Source organism: Spinacia oleracea, chromosome 6 (genome assembly GCF_020520425.1).
Source record: "Spinacia oleracea cultivar Varoflay chromosome 6, BTI_SOV_V1, whole genome shotgun sequence".
In the NCBI taxonomy this organism is placed as follows: Eukaryota; Viridiplantae; Streptophyta; class Magnoliopsida; order Caryophyllales; family Amaranthaceae; genus Spinacia; species Spinacia oleracea.
In genome coordinates, this window is record NC_079492.1 from 149,536,517 (window position 1) to 149,563,717 (window position 27,201).

Here is a 27,201-nt window from a genome sequence, read left to right on the forward strand (position 1 = left end):
TCCTCATACAACATCAATTCACCAATCTATTCATTCAACATTTTTCATTTCCATCTTCCCGATTAACACTCAATATTAATACACTATTTAATTTATGTATTATTTCAACTTTCAAAATTACCTCTATTTAAATCATATATATTCTCTCTAAAATCAAAAGTTCAATAAAATTAGAACTTAAAAAGATAGACTAAATAAGTAAATAACCACTATACAATCGTCAGTTCTTTAAACGAGCTCAAAAGCTAGTTATTACTGTAATACCCACCTAGACACCTAGTCAAAACAATAGAGTGACATCTCTAATCATAACTTTGATCAAAAGATCCAAAATCACAATTTGCTAAATCCATAGTGCTCCTAAACTCTATAGTCTACTCTACACTCTACACTCTACAACTACAATTCCAATTTTGATTTCCTCCTTATCTTTGCACAAGTGCACAAATGTAAAGTCCAATCAACAATAATGACCTCTTTGTAAAAAAAAAACAAAAAAAAAAAAAACAAAAATATTGGAGCTCAAAATATTGACCTCCTTGTAAATAAAAACAATAATTTTCCATTGCCCTCTTTTTAATTTTCTTCCAAAAAAATGATGAAAAAACCCTGCCTCTAAATTTGTCTTCTTCTTCCCTATCACATGCTTCATAAAAACCAGAAAAATTTAAAACAAATCTCTCTCTCCTCCTCTGTTACTCTCTGACACTTCAATGAAGTCATGAAACTCAGTTCTTAACTCAATTCTTTTTAATTTCCTCTTTTATTTATTTATTTTCAGCTTCACTCTTTTTTTTCCAGTGAAGTTCACCCTTTCTCTCTCTAAGAAATAATTGGGGTGATCTTTATACAGATTTAGCTAAACATCAGAATACCAAACCCTCACAGAAATCAACTCCAATACCCCTGTTTGAGTCTTTTCACACCAAAAATTATTTATATTCCTATTTCCCCCATTTTTTATATTAATTTTTACCCTATTTTCTTCAAATTTTAGATAAAACCCACAAAAAAAGTTTCCATCTTTAGAATTTACTTTAGCATCAATTTTCAAGTTTTCAACTATTTTCATCAAGTTTATATCTTGTTTTGGCAATTTAATTGTTTTTCAACCAAACCCAGAAGAATTTCTATTTTTGAAAAAAACCCACCTCACTTAAACCCCATTTCTATCAACTTTCTACCAAAACCCACCTCCCAAAACTCCTCTCTTTCTCTCTCTTCCTCTGTTTTCAAAGCAGAGCAAATTACTACAAAAACCCCCATTTTACCCAAAAAAGCTCAAATCTTTGAACTTCCCATTACTCTCCACATGCATTCATGAATTGGGTATTTTCTGATCTGCACCAAATTGGGGGAGAATGGGGTGTTCAATGTCTAATTTAGCAGCTAAATTTGCTTTCTTTCCACCATCTCCGGCAACCTATGAGGTGAAAAAGAGGGATTCCGACAGCAAGCTTGTGGCGGTTTCCTCGGCGGCGGCGGTGCCAATTCCTCAAGGAGATGACTCCCTTTTGAATGTTCATGTAATTGAAACTAAAAAAGGGAACAAGATTGTTGCTTTTTACTTGAAAAATCCTTATGCTAGACTTACAATACTTTACTCCCATGGAAATGCTGCTGACCTTGGTCAACTCTATGATCTCTTTGTTCAGCTTAAAATCAATCTCAGAGTCAACTTAATGGGGTCAGTTCTCTTCTCCCTTTTCTCCCTTTTTTTAATTTTTGTTTCATCTAATTTCCTCTGTTTTTTGTGGGTTATGGGCATGTGGGGTTCTAGAGTTTGAGTTAATTTATTTTGAGTAATTTGTAAATTTGCATGATTTAATGGGCAATGTGGTTAGATTTAATTTTCTGGGTTGGTTGAAACTTGCAAAAAAGAAAAAAAAGAAAAACACTTGATTTTTACTTTTGAGTTATTGATGGGGATTGTTTAATCTTGATACTTTTCTTCTGTAAAAGGGGAGTGAGTGACAGTAAAGTTCTGTTTTCACGTTTGCCATAATTTTTGGTGAAAAGCTTTTGATTTACTCACTGAAAGCATAAATTTTGGACTGACTTTTGATTAGAAAATGACCTTTTTCCCCCTTGTGAGCTTGTTCTACCAACTTTTTCCTTAAATTTTTTAACTTTTGGAAAAAATATTGTTCGACAATAATAATAATTGAGTACCAAAGAAATTGTTTTTTTCTTCTTCTAGTTATTTATTTTATTACCCCATTTATCAGAATTATTGTTTCATTATTTTGTCATATTTGTGGTCACAACAATTCCTTTCAAGTTTAAGCTCATCTTTTGATGCATTACATTTTCGATAACTTTGTGTGTAAAAAGCTAAGTATTTTTAGAGTTTTTCACGGGGGTAGTTCATTAGACAGAATCTGTTTTAGGCCTTCGTGCCTCTAGATTAGCGTGGGATTGTTTCTTGGGAATTTGCCATTTTTTCATGTTAATAATTGTGAATTATTGCTTTTTTTTTGTGCTTTTAGTTCAATTTTTTTGGATGTTTTGTGTTCCCTCCATTTTCATTAAGCTTTCCACTTTGTATTATAATGTAGTAAAATTTAGAAAACTACTCAGTTAAAACTTAAAAAGGCAAATGAACTAATTAGTTATTCCACCATTGATGAAATTAAGAATTTTTAAGATGCTATTTATATGAATTAAAATTATTTAAAAGTATATGAAGAGTCATACAAGTAGTAAAATTAGGATTCCAAGGGTAAATACTAAATAGAACAATTTTTTTTTGAAAAAACATAGAAAAGCAAGAAGATGAACCATTGATGAAATTAATATTTATGATGCTATTTATATGAAATAAAATTAATTAAAACTATGTGGAGAATCATGCAAAGAGTAAAATTAGGATTCCAACGGTAAATACTAAATAGAACATTTTTTTTAAAAAAAAGTAGAAAAACGAGAAGATGACACGGGGGAAACAAAACATTTTGTTAAAAAAAATAGTATTGATTTCGCAATCGTCCCTAACTTCAATTTGGGACGCGGCGGTTCTGCTGCTGTTAAAAAAAATGTCATGAAAATTTATTTTGTACTCTTGGTAGTAATTGTATATGGTGAAAGGTTTTGACTATGTGGACCTTTTCTTTCACTATCTGAGCCGGAAATCTCGTTGTATTATGGTACATTGGTACTAGCATGAATGGTGGTCTAATTTCCTTCACAAATTGAACATATATGGTGAAAGGTTGTTTCTATGAATGTTATAGTGGTCCATACTCGGGCCTATCCATACTGTCCTGTATAACCTGCTTCGTTTGTTTTGATTATGAAGTTGCACTCTATAATACTATAATAGTATGAAAATAGCAAGTTGTTAGGAGCCTAAATTAGATTTTGAGACTCCGCTTTGTGAATAGAGAGGCATATAACGGCAAAATTGTACTCTCGAGGAGGGTGTTTCAAAGTTTGAAGTAGGAAAAATCAACCAGAATTTCAAAGATTGATGTAAAAGATGGATAGATTGGACACTTCCTTTGAGTCCTTTCTCTATTTATTGTTGTCACATCATTTGGTGGTATATGCTTCTAGTTGCATTTAATAGGTTTTACATGTGAAGACTATGAACAATAGGACACTTGAACTCTTCCATTTATACTTCCTCCGTTTCACAATAGATGCATCGTATAGACTTTCTGCACTATTTACATATTAACTTTGACCATCAATATCTTTAATTACATATTAATTAAAATTATAAAAAATTAAGTACTTTGAAAATATATAGTGAGATTAACCCAATTACAATTAAAAGTACAAAATTTATCTTTACACATTAGTAAAAAATGTGGTCAAAGATAGTAAATAAATAGTGTAAAAAGTTAATATGATGCATCTATTGTGAAACAGGAGAAGTACCAAACGTGCTAAAATAGTTCCGACATAGCTGGCCGGGCAATTACTCAAGTACATATGTCAAATGCTTGTCACGACTCACAAGTAACATGCGTCTTAAATCATAAGATTAGTTGGTAGATTTTTTTTGGAAAAGTGACATGTTTTGTTAAATTTTGATTCCTCTAGAATCAAATGTGGTGACTTGGTTCAATCAAGTAACACAAGTTGACCGTTAAATCATATGCTTCGTGTCATATTTACTTATACAGTGTCATATTTTGTCCGTCCTACTGATCCTTCACGGGTTATTGAATTATTTTCTTTCCCATGTTTACGGTTTCTATTGGGTGTTCATCCATCTTCGTGTGCAAATCTGCAGGTATGATTACTCTGGGTATGGTGCGTCTACTGGTAAGGTAGGCTATTACACTGACACATTATTATAAAGTTACTCTCTTTCTAATTTCTTGAGGCATGATAAACACATTGTAGAATTTGCAATTTATTTAAAGAGCTACAGTATGCTACATGTTTTTCATTTTCTTAAAGTGGAAACCTCGTCTTTAGACATTAACCGACGAGTAAATTTTTTTGATATAACCCATTGGTAATTGCTGGAAAAATAATTTAGCAATGTACTACTCCTCAATAGTCTCCAAAAGATGGTAATATCACGAAGAAGGTGAAAATAAAGGAGATATGCAACTGAACTAAATGCTCCTGAACTAACTGACTGTACTAAAAATTAAGCCCTGAAACTGAAATTAAGCCAAAAAGGAACATGGCCTAAGAAATGTAGAAACCCTTTTAGTACAATGTTAAAACTGTTAACAACTAAGACCCCGTTCGTTTGAGCTGAACTGAACTGAACTGAACTGATTTGACTGCTTCTCAACTGAATTGAACTGAACTAAATGCTCATGAACTAACTGAACTGTACTGAACTGAACTGAAAATTAGGCCGCTGAAATTAAGCCAAAAAGAACAGGGCCTAAGCAATGTAGAAACCCTTTTAGTATAAGTAATCGCTTCATTTCAAACTGCTGTTCATGGAATTATCTTGAGCTTATGTCATGACTCAAACAGTCAAACTACTTTCCCCCTTAATTTTAAGAATTTCCGCCATTATGCTTCATTATGTAGGCTGTAGCATATAGGAATATATACATCATGCTAGTTACTTGATCTCAGCCAAATTGTTTGGTCTTTTATTATTTTGATGCTTCTATAGTTCTAAGGTACTGATATGTTTCGTTCTTTCTCCCTAATCCAGCCAAGTGAGGCCAATACGTATGCAGATATAGAAGCTGTTTATCAGTGTCTTCAGACTGAATATGGAGTTAGTCAAGAAGACTTGATTTTATACGGACAGTCGGTTGGAAGTGGGCCCACACTACACCTGGCAGCAAAACTGCCAAGATTGAGAGGGGTGGTTTTGCACAGTGCCATCCTCTCCGGGCTTCGTGTATTGTGCCATGTGAAGTTCTCGTTCTGTTTCGATATATATAGGGTGAGTGAGCTCTTTCTTCATCCTCTTTTATTTCTCACTGGTGTGTTTTCATTCATACACATTTACACTGTGGTTTGCTATATGTTTTACAGTTGATATGTATGCAATCATGTATATATGCGCAATTTAGAAGGCGGACCATGGTGCACCTTAAAGAACACAAGTATATACTAAACAAACATTACCTTAAGTAGAAAGAACATGAACATATTTATAATTAAACTTTAACAAAAAAGTAAATAATTATTATTTGCTTTTTATATCCAAAATGTAAAATAATATACCACATTTTTGTCGCAAGTTCTGTGTTCTTTTGCTTGTACACATATGTTCTTTTGGTGCACCATTCTTATTGTGCACCATTGTTCATAGTCCACAAATTGGTATGTATGCCTTATTTGGTTTGATGTGCAATTGAATGAGTAACAAAATTGAATGTGGAGTTGGTCAAAACCATTGTTACCTGATTCACTAGTATGAGACTGGGTACGGGATCGCAGTTCGCTACTTAGGTTGCTAAGTTAGACCACCATGGCACCATTGTACCATTTTCATGTTATAATTCGCCTTTTCGGTTCGCAGTTCGTGGGGGTGATTAGAGAATTAGGTAACACTGGTCAAAACTAAGTACCTAGACGAATTCCTTATTGCTTCATTTTCTTTTCGCTGTGGCCTTTTAAGTTTTGAACCATGTAGCCGATGTAGGTCAATTTTGTAATTACTGAAATGTCAACTACCCTTGCATTTTCTTTACTTAACCAATATGATGCTATGAATGCAGAATATAAGAAAAATACGGAAAGTGAAGTGCCCTGCGCTGGTGATACATGTAAGTTATCCTTTTCATAATATCAGAATGCGTACATTTTCCTGCTGTCTATATGTCCATTGCAAGGAATTTTCAAGGTAATTGATGACGAGGGATATGAGTACGAGTATATACTTTCGTGTTCTTTTTACTTGCACGATTTGGGTTGGACACAAACATTAAGGTTCCGTTTGGTTTGGCGTAAAATATTTTCAGTGAAAAATGACTTTCCACGTAAAATATTTTCCAAAGTAAATACAATTCCAAACTAGGTTTCCTTTGTTCACTCAAGATCAAGCCATATTAAAATATTAGTGTTCACTCCCTCAGTTCACTATGAATGACAAAAGGGAGGAAGTATATAAATGCATTTGCTTTTCCTGATATCCACCATCCTAATCTTCTCTTTTCCCTCGAATGTTTTCTATGATTCCCTCTTTGTTCAACTCTAAGGCTCCGTTTGTTTTGACGGAAAACACTTTTTCCGGAAAATGACTTTCCTATTTTCCTTTATTGGTTTTGTCAAGGGTGGAAAATAATTTTACTAAAGGTGGAAAATAACTTTATCTAAGGGAAAACCAACTTTTCTTTTCAAAAGAAGGAATGCCACATTTCCACTCTAATCCCTTATATTTCTTGTAACGAAACATACAAAACAAAACTATTTTCCCTTAGATGTTTTCCCATGAAAATCATTTTCCTTTAAAGATGTTATGTCGAAACAAACGGAGCCTAATACTAAAACATTTATAATTCATTGTTTTACTTTTAATTGGAATGTTGTTAGAAGTTAGAGGGAGAAAACATTCTATGTCTTTCCATCTTCACCTTTATCAAATCAATCTTACACAATGCAGGGTACAGAAGACGACGTAGTAAACTGGTTACACGGAAACGGACTCTGGAAACGGGCCAGGGAACCCTACGAACCCTTATGGATCAAAGGCGGTGGGCACTGCAACTTGGAATTATACCCCGATTACATCCGCCATCTATGCCGTTTTGTTCACGAAATGGAGAACATGACATCACAAACCCGGCTTAAGAAAATCCGAGACGACCTCAACCTCCACCCGAAACCCCGTCACCCGCCCGCTAAGACTACTTGTAGCCGGTCTTGCAACTGTTGGGACTGTTGTAGTTGTACTTGTAAGATGAAATGCTGGAAACCTCGTTGGCCAAAAAGCTCTTGTTGCAGTTCTTGTTTCTCGTGCCCAAAAAGCTCGAGCTGCTGCAGCTGTTTACGAAAGCCAAAATGCTCAAGCTGCAAAAGCTGTTGCAGCTGTTTAGGATGGCCAAAATGCTTAAGCTGCAAAAGCTGTTGCAGCTGTTTAGGATGGCCAAAATGCTCGAGCTGCTGCAGCTGTTTCAGCTGTTTTGGATGGCCAAAATGCTTTAGCTGTTGCTTCAAATGTTCACGGCCTAAATGCTCGTGTTCGTGCAAAGGGTGTTGTTCGTGGATTTGTTGTTGTCGCGGTTGCTGTTGTCCTAAAACAGAACAAAGGCAGGAGAGTTGAATTAGTGGGTGGTGATTATTTAGTTTTTGTTTTCAAATGTGGATTTGGGATTGTACAGATTTGCAGAACTAGCTAACCTCCCTTAAATCCCTTATTGTCAGATCATTCTCCTATTTGTGCAGTTTAGCGTTTCGAAAATTATACAAATTGTGGTGTATTTGAAACTCTGATGCAGTTTTAGTAGTATTAAAGTTAGTAACCATCATTATATTACAAGCTTTGGGTAGGAAACTATACATAAATTAGAGAATTGTTCAGGTTAGAAAATCAGGGTATTTCTATTGTTTTCCAGAATTATGATGTTGGAAAGTATGGCAACTCAATGAGTGCATTGGGTTTGGGTTTTTGGGAAGGTGTTTATTGTTATTATTGCATGAGCTTGGATTTGAGTGTTTTTGAGGGAACAATTCACTTGTAACTTGTGAGTTGGAAGTTGTAAAAAAAGAAAAAAAAAACTTGTGAGTTGGGATAAAAAAACTTAAGAGTGGAAACACGAAAATTCTATTCGCTGAATAGAAGGTGATCGAGTATAGAGTATAAAACTAATCTTGGGGATTCAATCATTATGTTAAACTTTTGGGGAGTTGGTCATTTGACATGGTATGTAGCCAAGCTGCCAAAATCACGTGTTCAAATCTCATCTTCTCCTCCTTTCAAAGAGGGATATCTAGTGTTGGATGCCTGGATATAGGGAGGTCCATGTCCATGCTGCATCCACACTTCAAGGGCTTCATGAGCAGGGGCGGATCTTCTTAATGACTGGGGGCGGGCCCGACCCCACAAGGTAAAATTTTCCTTAGTATATTTTTAGTTATGACCGCCCAAAATTTTTAATATAATTGTAAAAATTACGTACTATATTGTTTAATCTTCTAATGACCCCCTCGTAAAGCGGTTTAAGATTCACCATTGTTCATAAGAGGGGGCATGATAGAGTATAAAACTAATCTTGAGACTTTGAACATCAGCTTAAGCTTTTGATTTATAACACGGTTACACGGGTAAGGTTGAACCATATGGGTTTCCGGTTGCTATAATAGCAAAGATTTGTGATATTTGATCACGTGTTTAATTAAGTGATCAAATACCTAAAAGGAGCATCATAATATTATTGTGGACTACACTAATATTATTGTTGACCGGATCCACGCAAGAATAATCCATAATTTTATGACGGAAATTAAAACTTGTTTTTATCATCTTATTTTAATTAGAAAGTTATTACGAGTACTTAACTGTTATTAGAATGTTTTTATTACCGTTTTGTTATCCTTATATGGATAATAATGCGATTATTTTGGGATGATGGTGGTTTCAATTGCGTGCAAGAATATAAAATAAAAAAGACCGTTGAATGCAAAATAACACTTCTTCTTCGTACAAGTTGAGTACAATGTGAAACAGTGATAAAACAGCTAATATGTGTGAGAGGGAGTTTCAAAACGCTGATGTCAAGCAGCAGATGAAACTAAACTTAACTAAAAAAACCGCGTCAGTTTTTATTTATAAATAATAAAATAATCACATATTCATATCATCATGTCATTTGACATGCAACCACATGCATGGACTAATAATATCATCGTCTTAATTTTTTTTTTTTATATATTTGTTTTTATTTTTTTTGATATTTTCCAACAAAAAATACAAGTTCATTTTTGTATTATAGTACGGAGTATTGTTTTAAAAAACATTTTTTGGTGTATTAGTTTACTTTTCTTTATTTAGAAACACTTTGTATTTCATGTCTTCGTTTTAAAACATTGTTAGGAAGTGAAATGTCAAAAAAATGTTGGGTTAAATAAATTAAAACAAATTGGATTGTTAAGAGACAAACTCAAACCCAAAAGTACACAAAACACTATCACAACAACCTTGATTAAAGATGACACTAGATCGGGCAGAGAACTGGTTACGACACGACCCATCACGGGAAAAAAGTACAATCTAGCATGAGCACATACATTTTTTACTTTTTTTGGAAAATATCAAATGTGCTTGATGTGGAATGGACTCTTTCAGGCCTAAGGCACGTGGGCTCGACACGAAGCATGTCACTACCTTCACCCGCCACCTCTAGGTGGACATTGGCTCTTGGAAATTTTAAGTATTTATATTATTTCGTTTGCAAGTAATTCAATCTTGAGAGATTGAATTTCACCTAAAGTATCCAAAATATATTTATCTCCTTTGTAACTTGTATACAATTATATTTTCTCCGATCAAATTAATTGCAATTTAACTTTACTTTTGTCTATGCACATGTTGGATCACTGGACTATAAAATGTCATCACAACAAAACCAATCCAACTATAATTTATAACTACAGTACTTGATAAAAATTTATTATTAACGGTTCGTTAAAACAAATGGTCAAAGTTAGTACAGAGTATATGAATAAAATAATTCAAACAACTGCAATTATTTTGGAAGAGAGGATGTACGGCATGTACCAATTAAGGTAATTAATGTGTGCTAATTGTATACTTGCACACATTTTATGATTTTAATACTTGACCGATCAAAATTCAACTCGAAACTTTAAACGTTTAAAACCAAATTAACCAAAAAATACGATACTCTGTATTTTGAAAGTACATAACTAATACAACTTACTTGATTTAAAACAATAGACTTGAAATGTACATAATTCGAGAACCCACCCCGGCAAAAATAAGTGAAAATTTTGAGAACTCACTAGAAATTTGAACCAAAAGCTACTTTAACTATTGGAGTATTCGTAGTAAATTAGGCTATATTCGATTCACCTTAAAAAATCAACTTTATAAGTAAAATATCATTTGTAATCAGGAACAATCAATTATATCCATAACAATCTATTTTATTAATATATCATAAGTTTCAATGAATACAAAAATTATAAGTAACAATCAACCGTAAAAACAAATAATAATAATAATAATAAACATACGAGTGAATATGTAACAATTAGTTTAAATCAATACCTCAACCAGTTTCAACCAATTTAAATAAATAACTTCGAATACTTCGCAATACTTCATAAGTTATTTCATACTCCGTACTTATTTAATAAGTAAAATTCCATTATTATTTTTTGAAAAGTAAAAATCAATTTAAATAAGAAAACTAATTTAATTTAAGTTAAAATCAGGCGAATTAAACAAAACAATAGTATCCATTATGATTTCTTTCCTATGAATTATGATCGATCTAATCCCGACCTATCCTGACCCGTTTAATGTGTCTTTTTTTTTTTTTTTTGTTAGCACCCGGTTCACCCTTAGGCTTAATACGGATTCAGAGCGAGTTGTGGGTGAATAGATTTCAATCCCCTCCCAATTATTGTTACGGGTGATCGAACACGGGTTCTCCCTACCGAATTCAGTCCAAATCACCACTGAATTATTTAGTACACAGAGTACGGAGTAATGTCCAAAACTAGTTTATTTGACTACCAAAACTCAAATCGATCAACATCTACATGATCTACTCCATCGTTTCCTAAATTACAGGCGCGTTGAAAGCGTGGATGTTTTCTGTCCGTCTTCAAACATTCCATTCTATCAACTTAACTTAACTTGTTCTAATTTTAATTTAATCCTCTCTTAATTTTTTTTCCCCATTCTTTCTTACTTTCAGCCGTTTTTTCTTGCTCACTTCCTGCTTTCTTCCTCAACACCCAATTCAATCCCATTTCCATTTAACAAACCCTTTAACTAATCTTAATCAATTACCCAGAAATCACCTTTTTATTTTTATTAAATCAGTTGAATTTTCTTAAAAAAATCGAAGCTTTTTTAGTCAGAGATAAACAGAGTATTTTTAATTTTTTCATTGAAAAGATCTGTCTTAGTCTTTGGAAGTGGGAGAGTACTTGGTCTCATGTTCATTGTTATTAGTTGGACTTTGTCTTAATTTAATTTTAATTTAATTAATTTGAGGGATTTGAAGTAGTTGATGACATTTGGGGGGGTGCATGTCATGCAATTGAAAGCAATTGATTTGGGTATTTTGAAGATTTCAGAGAGATTAAATACACGCTTTCTAGAATTTTAACTACTATAAAGAATATTATTTCTACATTTTATTTCCTGGGTTTTTCTTTATTTATTTAACAAAGGTGGCACCATAGTTGTGGAGTTCAACTTCAATCTCAACATTCTTACAGGTAATTTCTTTTCATTTTCTCTCTCCTCTTTTAATGGGGGTGTTTGGGTTTTGAGTGTTGCACGTTTTCATGTTAGGTGAGCCTGCTTTGTTAAATTAAAATTGCATCAATTTCGGAATCATCTCAAGTTGTGGGCAACATGTCTGAGTAGTGATTCTCTCTGATTGTGATATTTGTATGTGATGATTGAGAAATAATTCTCATTTTTGGTATCATATATTATAAGCTTTTGATGTTTGTATAATACATGGTTGTCATTCTTTGCTAGTTCTTCCCCCTCTTCTTCATAATGTTTTCTTTTGACTTTTTAAAGTTATGGGATGCATTGTTTTGAGAAAAGACTAGGTTTTTGGGGAGGATTAGTAGTAATTTTCTGAGATTGTTAGGGTTTTGATTGAAGTTTTGATAATTGAGGTGGTGTTTTGGGGAGGATTAGTAGTAATTTCCTGAAATTGTTAGGGCTTTGATTGAATTTTGATAATTGAGGTGGAATTAGAGAAGTTGATTACAAGATGTATAAGCCAAGTAGATCCAATTTGTCTGATTCATCTGACCTTCCACCAGCTAGGCCGATGCGTCAACCGCAGGTAACGTTCGCTAGGCGGACCGCTTCGGGCCGTTATATCCATGATAACCTATCAAGAGATGATCTTGATAGTGAGATTGGGAGTGTGGAATTCATGAATTACACAGTTCATATTCCTCCAACTCCTGATAATCAACCCATGGACCCTACCATCTCTCAACGGGTCGAGGAGCAATACGTGTCAAACTCCCTCTTTACGGGCGGGTTTAATAGTGAAACCCGTGCACACTTGATGGATAAGGTGACGGAAGCAGAGACGACCCATCCTCAAATGGCGGGGGCAAAAGGGTCATCTTGTCAAGTCCATGGTTGTGATGGGAAAGTGATGAGTGATGGAAGAGGTGCTGATATACTTCCTTGTGAATGTGACTTTAAGATTTGTAGGGATTGTTATATTGATGCCGTTAAAGGGGGTGATTCGATGTGTCCCGGGTGTAAAGAGGGTTACAAACATACCGATTTGGATGAAAAGGCGGTTGATTCTTCCGGGCGGGCTTTACCTTTGCCACCCTCGAAGCAAGATAGACGGATGTCGTTGATGAAATCTACTAAGTCCGGGTATATGAGGAGTCAAACTGGTGGAGCTGAGTTTGATCATAATAGGTGGCTGTTTGAGACTAAGGGTACTTATGGTTATGGAAATGCTATTTGGCCAAAGGAAGGTGGTTATGAAAATGGCGGCGGCGGTGGTGGTGGTGGTGATGGTGATGGAGGTTATGAACCATCCGAGTTTTTAAACAAACCTTGGAGGCCTCTTACTCGAAAACTGAGGATTCCCGCTGCAGTTATCAGCCCATACAGGTAATATTTCTTCATACGGAGTATTTACTTTTTTCGTGTTGACTTTTTATTCTAAAACCATAGTTGACTGCAAAAACTGAATAACTTTTTAACTGTGTCTGATATTTCAAGTATGAAGTTGATTATAACCCTGTTTTATGGTGACTTCCTTTGTCATTTGAGCTTTTATCACGTCTTTTTAGACTTGGGGGTCGTTTGGTTGATCGTGGGAAGTAGAACTTCCTAGGAAGAAATTTTTCCCATGTATAAGCATTTCTTAAGAAGTCGGTGATATTGTTTGGTTAAATATGGGAAGTAAATTCCCATGAGAACTTCCTCCATTTTGTAGGAAGTGGAACTTTTCTAGGAAGTGTGACTTCCCATATTTCTGTCAACCAGACAATCCTACAATCTTCCCATCGTTTTTCATGTCAACCAAACATCACCTTGTTGTAGCGAGTTAGTTGAAAATCACGTGAGTATTTTATCCTTGATAATGTTTGTTATGAACAATAATAATCCGTTCTGCAATTGTCTTATGGTCAAGCCGTAAAGCACAAGCTGACTCTTAATAAAGTTTTCGGGAACGCGAATAATTTTGTCATAAGAATGTATGGTGTATATGACAGTAACTAACTCTTTGACATATACTAGTACATAGTTTGTAAATTACTAAATTATACCGGCAAAACCACTGCTAAAATGAACCAGATAATGCACTTTGACATATACTAGTACATAGTATATAGTTTTATACCATATTTTTCATTTCAAGTTTATTACAACCAGACAATGCATTTTGATTACTGAAATGACATGCAACATGGAGATTTTTTTCATGTGTTCTAATTTTCAAACCTTTTTGCAGGCTTCTTGTGTTTATCAGACTGGTTGTTCTTGCATTGTTTCTTACATGGAGGGTAAGAAACCCTAACAATGATGCCATATGGCTATGGGGTTTATCCGTGGTTTGTGAACTCTGGTTTGCGTTCTCGTGGGTCCTTGACCAGCTGCCAAAGCTTAACCCAGTTAACCGCATTACTGACCTAACTGTCTTAAAAGAAAAGTTCGAAATGGCGGGCCCCAACAACCCGACTGGAAAATCCGATCTTCCGGGAGTAGACGTATTCGTTTCTACTGCTGATCCCGAAAAGGAACCGCCACTCGTTACTTCAAACACGATTCTTTCAATTCTTGCAACCGATTACCCTGTTGATAAGCTTTCCTGCTATGTCTCAGACGATGGAGGTGCACTTCTAACCTTTGAAGCAATGGCTGAAGCGGCTAGTTTTGCTAACTTGTGGGTCCCGTTTTGTCGGAAGCATAATATTGAGCCAAGAAATCCCGAGTCTTACTTCAGCCTGAAAAGGGACCCGTACAAGAACAAGGTTAAGACGGACTTTGTTAAGGATCGCCGTCGGGTTAAGCGTGAGTATGATGAGTATAAGGTTCGTGTTAATGGTCTTCCTGATTCGATTCGAAGGCGTACTGATGCTTACAATGCTAGAGAAGAGATTAAGGCTTTGAAGATGCAGAGAGAGCAAGCACCGGATGAACCGTTGGAACCTATAAAAGTTCAAAAGGCTACTTGGATGGCTGATGGGACCCACTGGCCAGGCACTTGGTTGAATCCGGCACCTGAGCACTCTAAGGGTGACCATGCTGGAGTTATTCAGGTATTGGAATTTGTGGTCTCTCTGTTTTTAACTTTTCCATTTAATAGTTGGGTATAATCAGAAGTGCTTTCAGTTTCTATCTTGCCACCTTTATCACATGTATAATGTATCGATGTGGATTAGACCTGGTCATTGGGCGGGTCGGGTCAGGGTTAGGGTCAATGCAGGTCCAAAACGGGTCCGGTCGGGTAATCAAAAGGTCACTTTTAGCGGGCCGATAGTGAGCGGGTCAATAAAACGAACAAGAAAAAATGAAAAGAAAAAGAGTCGTATGCGAATACAAGTGAATACGAATTTATCCATATAATTTCTTATAGCATAACTACTTTAGTTTTCAAAATTATTGTTTTAAAATTTTGGCCCTATATTGACCCTGTCCAGTAAAGGTCATGTCCTATACGAACCTAATTAACTTGATCGATTGAGCTACCATGTCCGATAACCAGGTCTAATGTGGATGGTACGTCTCTTCTAATTGTTCTTGTTCTCACTTTGTCAAGAATGGATTACGCATGTCTTTCTAATTTTAGTTGGTTATGATTTGAACTGCCCATTATATCCTTAACTATTTTTTTTAGAGAAAGACAACAAAGGCAGGGGGGGAATGTTGGATGTTTAAAACTCCAAATATCGATATGGTTGTTAAATGCAATGCCTTCAGAATGACCCCTAGTTAAATGTGGCCTATTATTTAGGGATGAAGTGAGTAGTAAATTTAGCTGTTCTCATTGGTTTTTTGTGTCATATTATTGATGTTCTTATTATGTTACAGGTCATGTTGAAGCCTCCAAGTGACGAACCACTTCATGGGTCGGTTGGTGATGACATCCCGCTTGACTACAGTGAAGTTGATATTCGCCTCCCAATGCTGGTTTATGTTTCACGAGAGAAACGTCCTGGTTATGACCACAACAAGAAGGCCGGGGCTATGAACGCACTTGTTCGTGGGTCAGCGGTCATGTCAAACGGACCGTTCATTCTTAATCTGGATTGTGATCACTATATCTACAACTCCCAGGCTATAAGAGAAGGCATGTGCTTCATGATGGATCGTGGTGGGGACCGCATTTGTTACGTCCAGTTCCCTCAGAGGTTCGAAGGTATTGACCCGTCTGATCGTTACGCCAACCACAACACTGTTTTCTTTGATATTAACATGCGGGCTCTTGACGGGCTTCAAGGCCCGGTTTATGTCGGGACGGGTTGTCTTTTCCGTAGGATTGCCTTGTATGGGTTTGATCCACCTAGATCCAAGGAACATGGTGGCTTCTGTGACTTCTGCTTTAACCGCCGCAAGAAGAAGAGAGTTGCGATCGATCATTCGTCTGACGAGAACCGGGCTCTTAGAATGGGAGACTCGGACGACGAAATGGACATGTCTTTGTTTCCGAAAAGATTTGGTAACTCGAGCTTTCTTGTTGACTCGATTCCGGTTGCGGAGTTCCAAGGCCGCCCTCTTGCTGATCACCCGTCCATCAAGAACGGAAGACCACCTGGCGCTCTAACCATCCCCCGGGACCTTCTAGATGCTTCCACAGTTGCCGAGGCCATCAGTGTCGTATCGTGTTGGTACGAGGATAAGACCGAATGGGGCGGTCGTATCGGTTGGATTTACGGGTCCGTGACGGAAGACGTGGTCACGGGTTACCGAATGCACAACCGTGGCTGGAGATCTATATATTGTGTTACAAAGAGGGACGCGTTCCGTGGGACCGCACCCATCAATCTTACCGACAGGCTCCACCAAGTCCTTCGGTGGGCCACGGGGTCCGTCGAAATCTTCTTCTCGAGAAACAATGCCTTCATTGCCAGTCCTCGGATGAAGATCCTCCAACGGATCGCGTACCTCAACGTCGGTATCTACCCGTTCACCTCAATCTTCCTCATCGTGTACTGCTTCCTACCCGCACTCTCCCTATTTTCGGGTCAATTCATCGTCCAAAACCTCAGCGTCACCTTCCTCATTTACCTCCTCATCATCTCCCTAACCCTCTGTTTACTTGCACTTCTCGAGATCAAGTGGTCCGGAATCAACCTCGAAGAATGGTGGAGGAACGAACAGTTCTGGCTTATCGGAGGGACAAGTGCACATCTCGCAGCTGTTCTTCAAGGTTTGCTCAAAGTTGTTGCTGGTATCGAAATTTCCTTCACTTTGACATCGAAATCGGGTGGTGATGATAATGATGATGAATTTGCTGATCTTTACGTTGTGAAATGGACTTCTCTGATGATTCCTCCACTTGTGATTATTATGGTTAATTTGATTGCTATTGCAGTTGGTTTTAGTAGAACCATTTACAGTACAATCCCACAATGGAGCAGGCTTTTAGGTGGGGTGTTCTTTAGTTTCTGGGTTTTGGCTCATCTTTATCCTTTTGCTAAAGGGCTCATGGGAAGAAGAGGAAGAACACCCACGATTGTTTTCGTGTGGGCGGGTCTTATCGCCATTACCATTTCCCTTTTATGGGTCGCAATCCGACCCCCGGGTGGGGCCGAAAACGCAGAAATTGGAGGTGGCTTTACTTTCCCTTAAACAGAGACTTGATAAAGATGATCTTCTTTCTTGAAGTCCCATGAAATTATACAGGGATGTTGTAGATTTTGCTGGGAATGATTTTTCCTTTTCCCATGGAAATTGTCTGTTTGATTTGGATGTTCATACATGTGGGGAGAAAACAGAACAGTCACACACATACATTTTTACTGCAGCTTTTACATTCTTTTGTAATTTAATTTACCTTTGTAGAGACAAAGATAGTTGGGAATCATTTGAGAGGATGATACAGAATTATGTAACACTGTAATCATCACATTTGATTTATTTTTCTTTGAGCAATCAAATTTTGTTTATGTAATTTTGTGGATTCTCAGCTTTCAATTTATTACCCAAATGTAAACTGTCAACACTTTTTTTAAAAGTGAATTACTTCTGTTCCTAAATAATAAGCCACATTCGTTTTGGGGTAATTTTCGCAAGGAATTACTCGTAAATAAAGCTTCAAATAAATTTAGAACATGCGTCAAAAGAGGGCCTGGATACTCAAAACAGTACAGAAACTGAAACTGTAACTTAAATTGAAACTGAAACTGAAAAAAGAAAACTGAAAACTGAACCAAATTACATTCAGCTTCCTTCAAGTGTATACAACATGGATCAACAAAGCTTCAAATGAATTTACAACATGCATCAACAGAGGGCCTGTATACTGAAAACAGTACTGAAACTGAAACTGAAACTGAAACAGAAACAGAAACAGAAACCGAAACAGAAACAGAAACAGAAACAGAAACTGAAACTGAAACTGAAACTGAAACTGAAACTTATTTAGAGACACCCACACGCTTGATCATCTGCCCATGTCTATTCATCATATTGATCATCTTCATCATCTGCTTCTCTTTCTGATGGAAACGTCACTATAACACGGCCATCTGGAAGCGTCTCTAAGAAATTCCCACTCTTTTTAGGCTCTTTTATACGCATCCAAGCTTCTGGAACTTGCAACTCATTCCATTTTGCAGTGCTCTGAATCCCAATAGATGGTTGAAAGTAAGTTGTTTCTCCCAAAACCGGCTCCTTTAGTGCCCCTGTATTTAAATCAACCATTGCCTTACATAATAACCTGTGTGTCAATGCCAAAGGTATCCCACTCGTCATAACATATAAAGTAAGGGCTTTCAAAGAAGAAGGATCGGCCAACGAAACCGAAAAACTAGGGAAACAGTTAAAATAGAAGGGACCCTGAGATACATTTGCTTCAACAAATGCTAACAAAGGAGGAGTGATAGATCGTTGTTGCCCATCGACCATCGTGCAAAAAATGACCATATCCACCCAAAAAAAAAGAAATGAAATGAAATAGAAAAAGTAAGGGGACCACTTAAACGAATGGGTAAATTGTTGTCATATACACTATCAACGTTTGTATAAATATTGTCATTGTTGCCGATATTTTAGTATTTTGTTTGACTTTTCAACATATTACGCGAAAATACCAAATTGCCCCTGGTATGGCATTTTGCCCGCTGGGCAACAACGGTCTATCACTCCTCTTTAAGTTGCTAACAAAGAGTTCTCCAAATTAAGGTGCCTCGCATCTCTGAGGCACACAACAACAGGAACTCCTAATCCATCTCTTAGTAGTGGCTTGCTAGCTATTTAAACAAGTCCCAAGTGTAAAAAATCTATGTTGCTTCTTGATGAAACCATTAAGGAAGTCGCTAGTAATCAAATTAACTGACATGTTCCCGTAACTGGCTGTCAGTGTGATGGTTCGTTCATAATCGTTTACAGCATAGCTTGGAAAATTCCTGAATATATTTTTCTTGTATACCTTATTGACGGAGATCTTAGGGAATTTCCAGTTGTCAAGCTTCTTTTTGATTTGGGAGCTGCGGTGCCTATATCTTCATTAGCAACCTTGGTAGTAGCCATTTATCTGCCCTGAAATTCAAATAACAAAAAAGATTTATATAATACACCCATTAACACACAAACGTACAGAAGCAATAACTTATGAACTTACTTCACTTCTTTTCGGAAAATACCAATTTGCAAGTACTGCTTGGCGAGAAATTCAGAAAGATCAAACTCAAAGGTTTGAAACATCTATAATCGGAGAAATGTTTTAATTTTTACCAACTACATAATATTTTAGTGTCAGGATTCTCCTAGTTATTGTCCTTGATATTGTTTATTAGTTACCTAATAGAACAAAAAAAAAGTTCTTGACCTTTCTTTCTTTCTCGGCCATTGTAAGTTTCTAATTATGCCCTTTGATGTCATTGTCTTGGGTCTTCCTTAAGTCTACTCCCTTTGTTATCTTAGACCGTAACGGAGGTAGACTTTTTCAATCATATGTTTTACATCACTGCTAAATAATGAAATTGAATTACTGAAGTATAACTCACTCCATTAAATCCGAAGAGCGGAAGTACAGAAGAAGAGGAAGAGAACTAAGGAAAAATTAGTAGTAAGTTCAGAGATGCGTAATTTAAAGCAAAAGGGGATATGAGAGTTTACATGATAAAGTATGGAACGCGATCCAAGCCAATTATTGGTGGAGCAAACAAGTTGCTACTCGTACTAGTACTGAGTCATGAGATTTTGGGATTGCCCTGCAGCAGATGCGACTGCAGCTGAATTCTGTAGAGCAGAACAAACGTTAAACTTGTATACGAAGTATTATGAAAAGTGTGAAAGTTAGATAGAGTAGAAAGATAAAAAGCTATATTACAAAACTTGACTCCTTAGTCCTTACAAAGCTAACGAAGATTCAATTACATTCATCAAGCAGTAGAGCATGCATCTCTTAGATTTCAAAATTGACATCTTTCTCTCCTGTTTGTCTTCTTATAATTTGAATGAGTTCATATGTTACTAATTGATAAAAAACATATATGTAGTATACAGGAGTATATAATGAAGAATTGAAGATGAATCTTCCCATCAATATATGTTGTTCCCATCTAATACTAAAATGATTCTAAAAATTCTCAAAACACCAGATTCATCATGAAATAATCCAGTTATGTTCTTCAGAAAACGCAATAATGAAGATATTTCTTTGTACAGCTACCCAGCCAGTCCGTACTCTTCCTAACTAATTTTGAGTTTTGACTATGGTGCCTTCACATAGATTATCAATGAGTGAAAATGTATGTCTGTTTATTCCCCCTTCATCAACCAGTTTCCATTACTCTATTTATGATGTAACCTAAACTCACATAAGCAGCAACTACCATAAGCCTCTAGCGAGTTTTACATCTCATATTTGTGGATCAGTGGATGTCGTGATAGTTAACACATCCTTCTTAGTCTACTAGTGCTCTGATACTGATAAGACAAAACTATACAAAACAAAGTATAACCCGAATTAGAAGACTGAGGGAAATTGCAATGACGGTAAAAAAAAAGAGAGAGAGAATATACTGCTAAAATATTGCCTGATCAAAATTATATTCAAATTATAAAAAGGCTAAGGTCATGTTTGACAATCACTAAACAAAATGAAGCAAACTTTTTTTTCTTTTTTTGAGGACGAATCTCCAAGTCTCCAAGCAAAGGGAGTAGAAAGTAGGAAGCAGAGTAAGATTTAAGGGGGGGGGGGGGGAACCCCTTTAAAGTAACAAAGCAGTGCACGGGAATTATGTTAGTAAAAACACCAAGGAAACTCACCAATTTGATCTGTAAATGCCACAAAAAGCAAGCCTAGAGAATTCAATGCAGGCGAGAATGCTTGTGCTGTTCCACTCAGATTTGGAGGCCCTGCTACACCAAACTAAGCTACAAGTTCATTTCCTCCCTTGTCACCCCTTTCTGACTCCTCTATGAGACTAGGACTGGTTATTGGGCGGGCCGGTTCAGGGTTGGTGCGGGTCAAAAGCAGGTTGGGTCATAGAGGGTCCCCTCATAAAGGGTCGTTAACGGGTTGGGTCAAGTTTTTTGTTGGCCCTATAACGACCTTGTCCAATAATGACACTGTCCAATAAAGCACTGTCCAATAAAACCCCTATAATTTTGACCTTAACCCTATAGCCATTGGGCTACCATGCCCAATAACCAGGTCTACCTGTGACAGATTGACAGGAGCTAGATCACTAGGTTGTCTATTTCCATCTTGTAAGACATCAACTACCCTTGTGGCATTACAGAATAATCATCAATCATCTTCTTTCACTTGAGATAGCACATTGTAGACCGAGTTTGATGGTTTCAGACCCAAGCTCACCATCTCCTCAACTAATTCTCCACCTTCTTTTAACTTCCCATCTTTGCAGAGGACATGTATAGTTGAACAATAGCTACCAACATTTGGAACCATTCCGTGTTCCCTCATATCTCTAAGGGACCGCAATGCCCTGTAAGAACTTCCCTCTTTGCAGTAACCATTAATCATCATATTATAAATCACATCACTTGGATGTAAATGCATTATCTCCATTGATTTGAGCAACTTCGATGCTTCTAACATCCTACCCTTGGTACACCATCCATTTATCAAGGCACCAATAGTGTAAGCATCTGGTACCAATCCAACCTTTTCCATTGAATAATACATCTCTAATGCCTTCTCCATGTTACCAGATCGAACAATCGCATCGATTAGAATTGTGTATGTCACTTTAGACGGGGTGATACCACGCTCTTCCATCTCCCTGAGTAATTTAGTAGCCCTGTTGGAATTTCCAGATTTAGAGAAACCTGAAATAAGAGTGTTATATGTCACCAAAGATGGCATTTGAGCATCCAACTTCATCTGACCAAACAAACTCAAAGCCTTGTCTAACTTCCCAATGTTACAGAACCCATCAATTAGGGTATTATAGGTGATCAAATTTGGACTTAGGCCATAGTTTTTCATCTGTGTCACCAATTTCTCAGCCTCCAAAGGGTCCTTCTCCTTGCACAGGCCACTAATCAATATGTTGTAGGTAACAATGTTGCGCGCCAAACCTCTCTCGAGCATTTCATCGAACAACAGGAGGGCTCGGCCTAACAATCCATCTTTACAATGCTCACTCATCATACTGTTGTAAGTGTAAATATTAGGTAAGGTCCCACAAGCCTTCATCTTCTCATAGAGTTGGAACCCTTCTTTCTTAAGCCCTTTCTTAAATAACCCATTCATCAAAACAGTGTAAGTATGTTGATTAGCTACTAATCCCAATTCCTCCATCTTGCGGAACAAGTCCTTTGCCTTAGAAATATCTCCATTTTTACAACACCCATCAATCAAAGTGGTATAAATAACAACATTTGGAGACATACCCACATCTTCTAATCCACCCAACACATCAAAAGCTCTTTTCAAATCATTTCCTTGGCAAAAACCCTTAACCATAATCCCAAAACTATATTCATCCAATTCAACTTTACTCCTAAATTCATTAAAAACCCACCAAGCCTTTTCAAGATTGTTGCTTTCTAAAAGAAGAATCAACAATGAATTAAACAAATTCGACCTCGGTACCGAACCCTGATTAATCATCTCAGTGAAGGAACTCAAAGCCTCCTCACCCATTTTGGCTTGAATATATGAATTAAAGATAGTTTCTTGAAGAAGAACACAAATGGGGTGGGAAATTGGGTAATTCTTGGTGAAAATTTGAATAAGTGATGCATTATTCAATTGTGAAGATGATTTGATCCTACCATTGAGCAATTGAAGTGTAAAAAACTGAGCTTGAGGTAAAAGTTTATAGCTAATAAGAAAATGCAGAATCAAATAAATCGAATTGTGGGTGTGTTCCAATTCATGAAGAGCTGAGGATTTCAACAGTAAAAATGCATTAATGGGAGGGGTTTTCACCAATTTTTGAATTAGTAACAAACACTTGATTGTTGTTGTTGTTGACATTTTCTGCATTTTCTACTCAAATTTGAAGGATTAATTTAACAACCCAGTAATTATTTCAACAAATTGATGATAGAAATTAAAACCCATTACAGAAATTCATGCAAAATTACTAAAGAAAAACAAAATTTGGAGCTCAGAAGCCAGAAATTAAAGGGGGAAATTACCTTCTGTTAGGTTGATACTTGAGAGAGACTGCGAATTTGCGCACACTCCAAATGCGAATTTGCGAAAGGCAAAACTTTGAAATCTGAAGCTGCTCAAGTTTGGACGGGCCATCAAACGGGTCTGGGACTCTGGGTCAGTGGGGGAGAAATCAGGAACTAGCCATTGAGGCCCATGAAAGATAAAGTTGGGCCGGTTTAGGTGGACCGTGGACTTCCTTTTGCCAATTTATTTATTTTTGTTTTTTGTTTTTCTGGTATCATAATTAGGTTACGCTATATTCACCTGAATTTCACGTATTTTGGTCCAGTACGTATTTTTCCTGAAATACTTGTCGACCCTTATTTTATGTATAATTTTGTACTATATAATATTATGTAAAATGATGTAATATTACTCTAAATGGTAAGAAGAGAGTAGTCATAGGCCCTGTTTGGCAATTGGCTGTTGGCTGTTGGCTGTCGGCTGTTTTACTTGGCTGGTTTGACTGGTTGTTCAAGTTGGCTGCTTTTGTTGGCTGTTTGACTATGGATTGGTTACAAATATGTTTGGTAAAATCAGTTGTTGGCTGTTGGCTGTAGCTATGTAAAATGACATTTAAGGACATTTAATGAATTTTATTTCATTTTTCAATACATACTTTGTATTATGTATTGAGTAAAACGTAATTACAAATAAATAAAATATAAATTTAAAAATAAATTACTTTATGCAATAGTATTAATAAATTATTATTTTAATTAATAATTATGGAGTAATAATTAATAACTAATAATTAATAATCAATGATTAATAATTAATAATTAATAATAATTAAATTAATAATAATTATTAATTATTAATTAATCATGAATGATTAATGATTATTAATTAATAACTAATTATTTATTAATTATTCACTTTTAGTTATTAGTCATTAATTAATACGGAGTACTCCGTAATTATTAACTTTTAGTTATTAGTTATTAGTTATTAGTTATTAGTTATTAATTATTAATTATTAATTATTAATTATTAATTATTAATTATTAATTATTAATTATTAATTATTATTAATTATTAATTATTAATTATTAATTATTAATTATTAATTATTAATTATTAATTATGATTATTGATTATTAATTATTGATTATTAATTATTAATTATTAATTAATTAATTATTAATTATTAATTATTAATATAATTATAATTATTAATTATTAATTATTATTATTAATTATTAATTATTAATTATTAATTATTAATTATTAATTATTAATTATTAATTATTAATTATTAATTATTAATTATTAATTATTAATTATTAATTATTAATTATTAATTATTAATATTAATATTAATTATTAATTATTAATTATTAATTATTAATTATTAATTATGAATTATTAATTATTAAATTATTAATTATTAATTATTAATTATTAATATTAGTATTAATTATTAATATTAATTATTAATATATTATTAATTATAATTATTATTATTAATTATTAATTATTAATTATAATTATTAATTATTAATATTAATTATTATTACTTAATTATTAATTATTAATTATTAATTGTTAATTGTTAATTGTTAATTGTTAATTGTTAATTGTTAATTGTTAATTGTTAATTGTTAATTGTTAATTGTTAATTGTTAATTGTTAATTGTTAATTGTTAATTATTAATTGTTAATTGTTAATTATTAATTGTTAATTGTTAATTATTAATTGTTAATTATTAATTATTAATTGTTAATCATTAATTATTAATTGTTAATCATTAATTATTAATTATTAATCATTAATTATTACTTATTAATTGTTAATTATTAATTGTTAATTATTAATTATTAATTGTTAATCATTAATTATTAACTATTAGTTAATTAGTAAAAAATAAGGACAAAAAAGTAATTTAGATAGTGAAAAGCCAAAAGCCAACTCCAAAAAGCTAGTGTTACTAGCTTTTCATTTTTGGCGGAAAAGCTGGCTTTTCAGCAAGCTAAAAAGCCAGTTACCAAACATATTTTTTGGCTGTTTGACCAGATTAAAAAGCCAACAGCCAAAAGCCAACCAAAAAGCCATCAAAAAGCCATTTGCCAAACAAGGCCATTGAAGAAAAATAAGAGATGAGGAAGTGGTTAACATTTTACAAAAAAATATACGTGACACAGTCGTCTTATGTATAAGACCTACTGCTTATCACATAGTTATAAAGAAACGGAGTATTTTTAATCAAACAAATTATTTATCCGTTTCAAAATTATCTTTACACTTTCCGTTTTATTCTATTTCATAATTTTATTTAGAATTTTCTTTACTATTTTTGGACATGAAAATTTACTACTTTATCCTTCTTATTCCGCAATATTTACAATTTTTCACTCCCACTCTTACTTTATTCATTTTTTTTCTTACACCACCCACCTTTTTACACATTTATCTTACTTTATCCATATTTTATTATATTCAACTAACATTTTCCATCTTTTGTCTTAACATTTGTGCAAATAGTAACTTTAAAGATCTTTATGAAACAGAAGTAACACATATTATGAAATAGTTTTATTCTAGCATTATTAATTATAATATCCACTCAAATGCTTATACTTTCTAATCAAATAGTTATACTTCCTCCATTCCGGAAATATCGCACCATGGTTGACTTTTACTCCTCTAACCATTACCGTGACTCTTTTTATCTCAAATCGTTTGCAAGTAAAAATTATATAAAAAAAATTTAGAAAATATATATCGATCGATACGAATCTAACATGACCCCCACGTGACTAAATTTTGTTTACGTACGAATCACATAAAATGGCCAAAGTCATAGTGTGATTAGTGTAAAAAAAATGATGCGATATTTTCGGAACGAGAAGTATTTATAATATTGATATCAACGATCTTATACATATAAGGGTCTCATAGAAAACGTACCTTTCACATTTAATGCATCTGCCCCTAATTGTTGAATTTTCTTTAGTTTCTTCCTTTTTTTTCATTGGTTAAACACTTACATTTTTGTTGTATTCGTATTTAAGGAACAAATTTAATCTCTAAAGTGAAGAAATGCCAAATTTTTGTGAGAGGGCGGCGGGGTGGAGCCGATCTATGGACCATATTTTTGTTGCTTAATCCAATTTTCTCCCTCCACAAAAAAAGAAAAAGTTTCTATTTACAGAGTAACATGTAAAATGATGGTGCATAAATGCATAATTAGTCTTTTCCAAATTTGCAGAGACGTGTTCAATGTCTGTGAAAATTCAGCTGCGTATAAACAAAATCAGACAACTACTTACACCGTTACACGTCTTGACAGTTACGCTTCGTGTCATGTCTATCAGGAAATCAATCGAGCAATAGACAATGTGACAATCTTTAGTCATTACATTTCGACATATCAAGATAAGATATTTTGTTTTTCATAGTAAATTTTTATTTTTATTACCTTAAATAAATCAGGACACAGTTTTGAGAGCTAGAAATGATCTTCATACTTGAAATCACGTATTTCAGCTAGGTTCTAGTATGTTTTGGAAACCAGAGTTTTACATGTTAATTAGTAAAGGGATACTACGTATAATACAATAAAGTTGTGTGTCTATTATAGTTATGTTATAGTTTTCTAAGTAGAGTAGTACCTAATACAACTTGACTTAGCTTTTAAGTTTTGATTATATGCACTACGTACCTTTACTTAATTGGGAGGTAATTGAAAGATTTGTTGTACACTAGCTAGTACGTACTACTATTTGACATTATTCTCCTTCAATTAATTTGCATTAATTAAGTTGG

General features: G+C 34.7%; 3 protein-coding genes across 9 annotated transcripts; 2 read left to right on the top strand and 1 right to left on the bottom strand.

Moving 5' to 3' along the window:
• The first annotated feature begins 584 nt into the window (after positions 1 to 584).
• On the top strand, positions 585 to 7,912 carry LOC110791392 (uncharacterized). Its single transcript, XM_021996137.2, has 5 exons — positions 585 to 1,687; positions 4,241 to 4,277; positions 5,135 to 5,371; positions 6,153 to 6,200; positions 7,037 to 7,912. The coding sequence occupies exons 1-5, from the start codon at positions 1,362 to 1,364 to the stop codon at positions 7,694 to 7,696; spliced, it is 1,308 nt and encodes a 435-aa protein (XP_021851829.1). The 5' UTR covers positions 585 to 1,361; the 3' UTR covers positions 7,697 to 7,912.
• A 3,244-nt stretch (positions 7,913 to 11,156) lies between these two features.
• LOC110791280 (cellulose synthase-like protein D3) lies at positions 11,157 to 17,753 on the top strand. 3 transcript variants are annotated; one of them, XM_021996051.2, is made up of 4 exons: positions 11,157 to 11,847; positions 12,412 to 13,234; positions 14,082 to 14,889; positions 15,662 to 17,753. In XM_021996051.2, the coding sequence occupies exons 2-4, from the start codon at positions 12,420 to 12,422 to the stop codon at positions 17,420 to 17,422; spliced, it is 3,384 nt and encodes a 1,127-aa protein (XP_021851743.1). In that variant the 5' UTR covers positions 11,157 to 11,847; positions 12,412 to 12,419; the 3' UTR covers positions 17,423 to 17,753. The 3 variants fall into 3 exon arrangements, with proteins under 3 accessions (XP_021851743.1, XP_021851736.1, XP_021851728.1); XM_021996044.2 differs by having other exon boundaries at positions 12,416 to 13,234; XM_021996036.2 differs by lacking the exon at positions 11,157 to 11,847 and having other exon boundaries at positions 11,863 to 13,234.
• Positions 17,754 to 17,991: 238 nt separating this feature from the next.
• Positions 17,992 to 23,567, bottom strand: LOC110791349 (pentatricopeptide repeat-containing protein At4g11690). Of its 5 annotated transcripts, none has more exons than XM_021996103.2 (4): positions 21,068 to 23,567; positions 19,913 to 20,035; positions 19,224 to 19,333; positions 17,992 to 18,477 (listed from the first exon to the last, which is right to left on the bottom strand). In XM_021996103.2, exon 1 carries the CDS (start codon positions 23,256 to 23,258, stop codon positions 21,552 to 21,554), a length of 1,707 nt encoding a protein of 568 aa, XP_021851795.1. In that variant the 5' UTR covers positions 23,259 to 23,567; the 3' UTR covers positions 17,992 to 18,477; positions 19,224 to 19,333; positions 19,913 to 20,035; positions 21,068 to 21,551. The 5 variants fall into 5 exon arrangements, with proteins under 5 accessions (XP_021851795.1, XP_021851793.1, XP_056689632.1 ...); XM_021996101.2 differs by having other exon boundaries at positions 17,992 to 18,512; XM_056833654.1 differs by lacking the exon at positions 19,224 to 19,333.
• Positions 23,568 to 27,201: the final 3,634 nt, after the last annotated feature.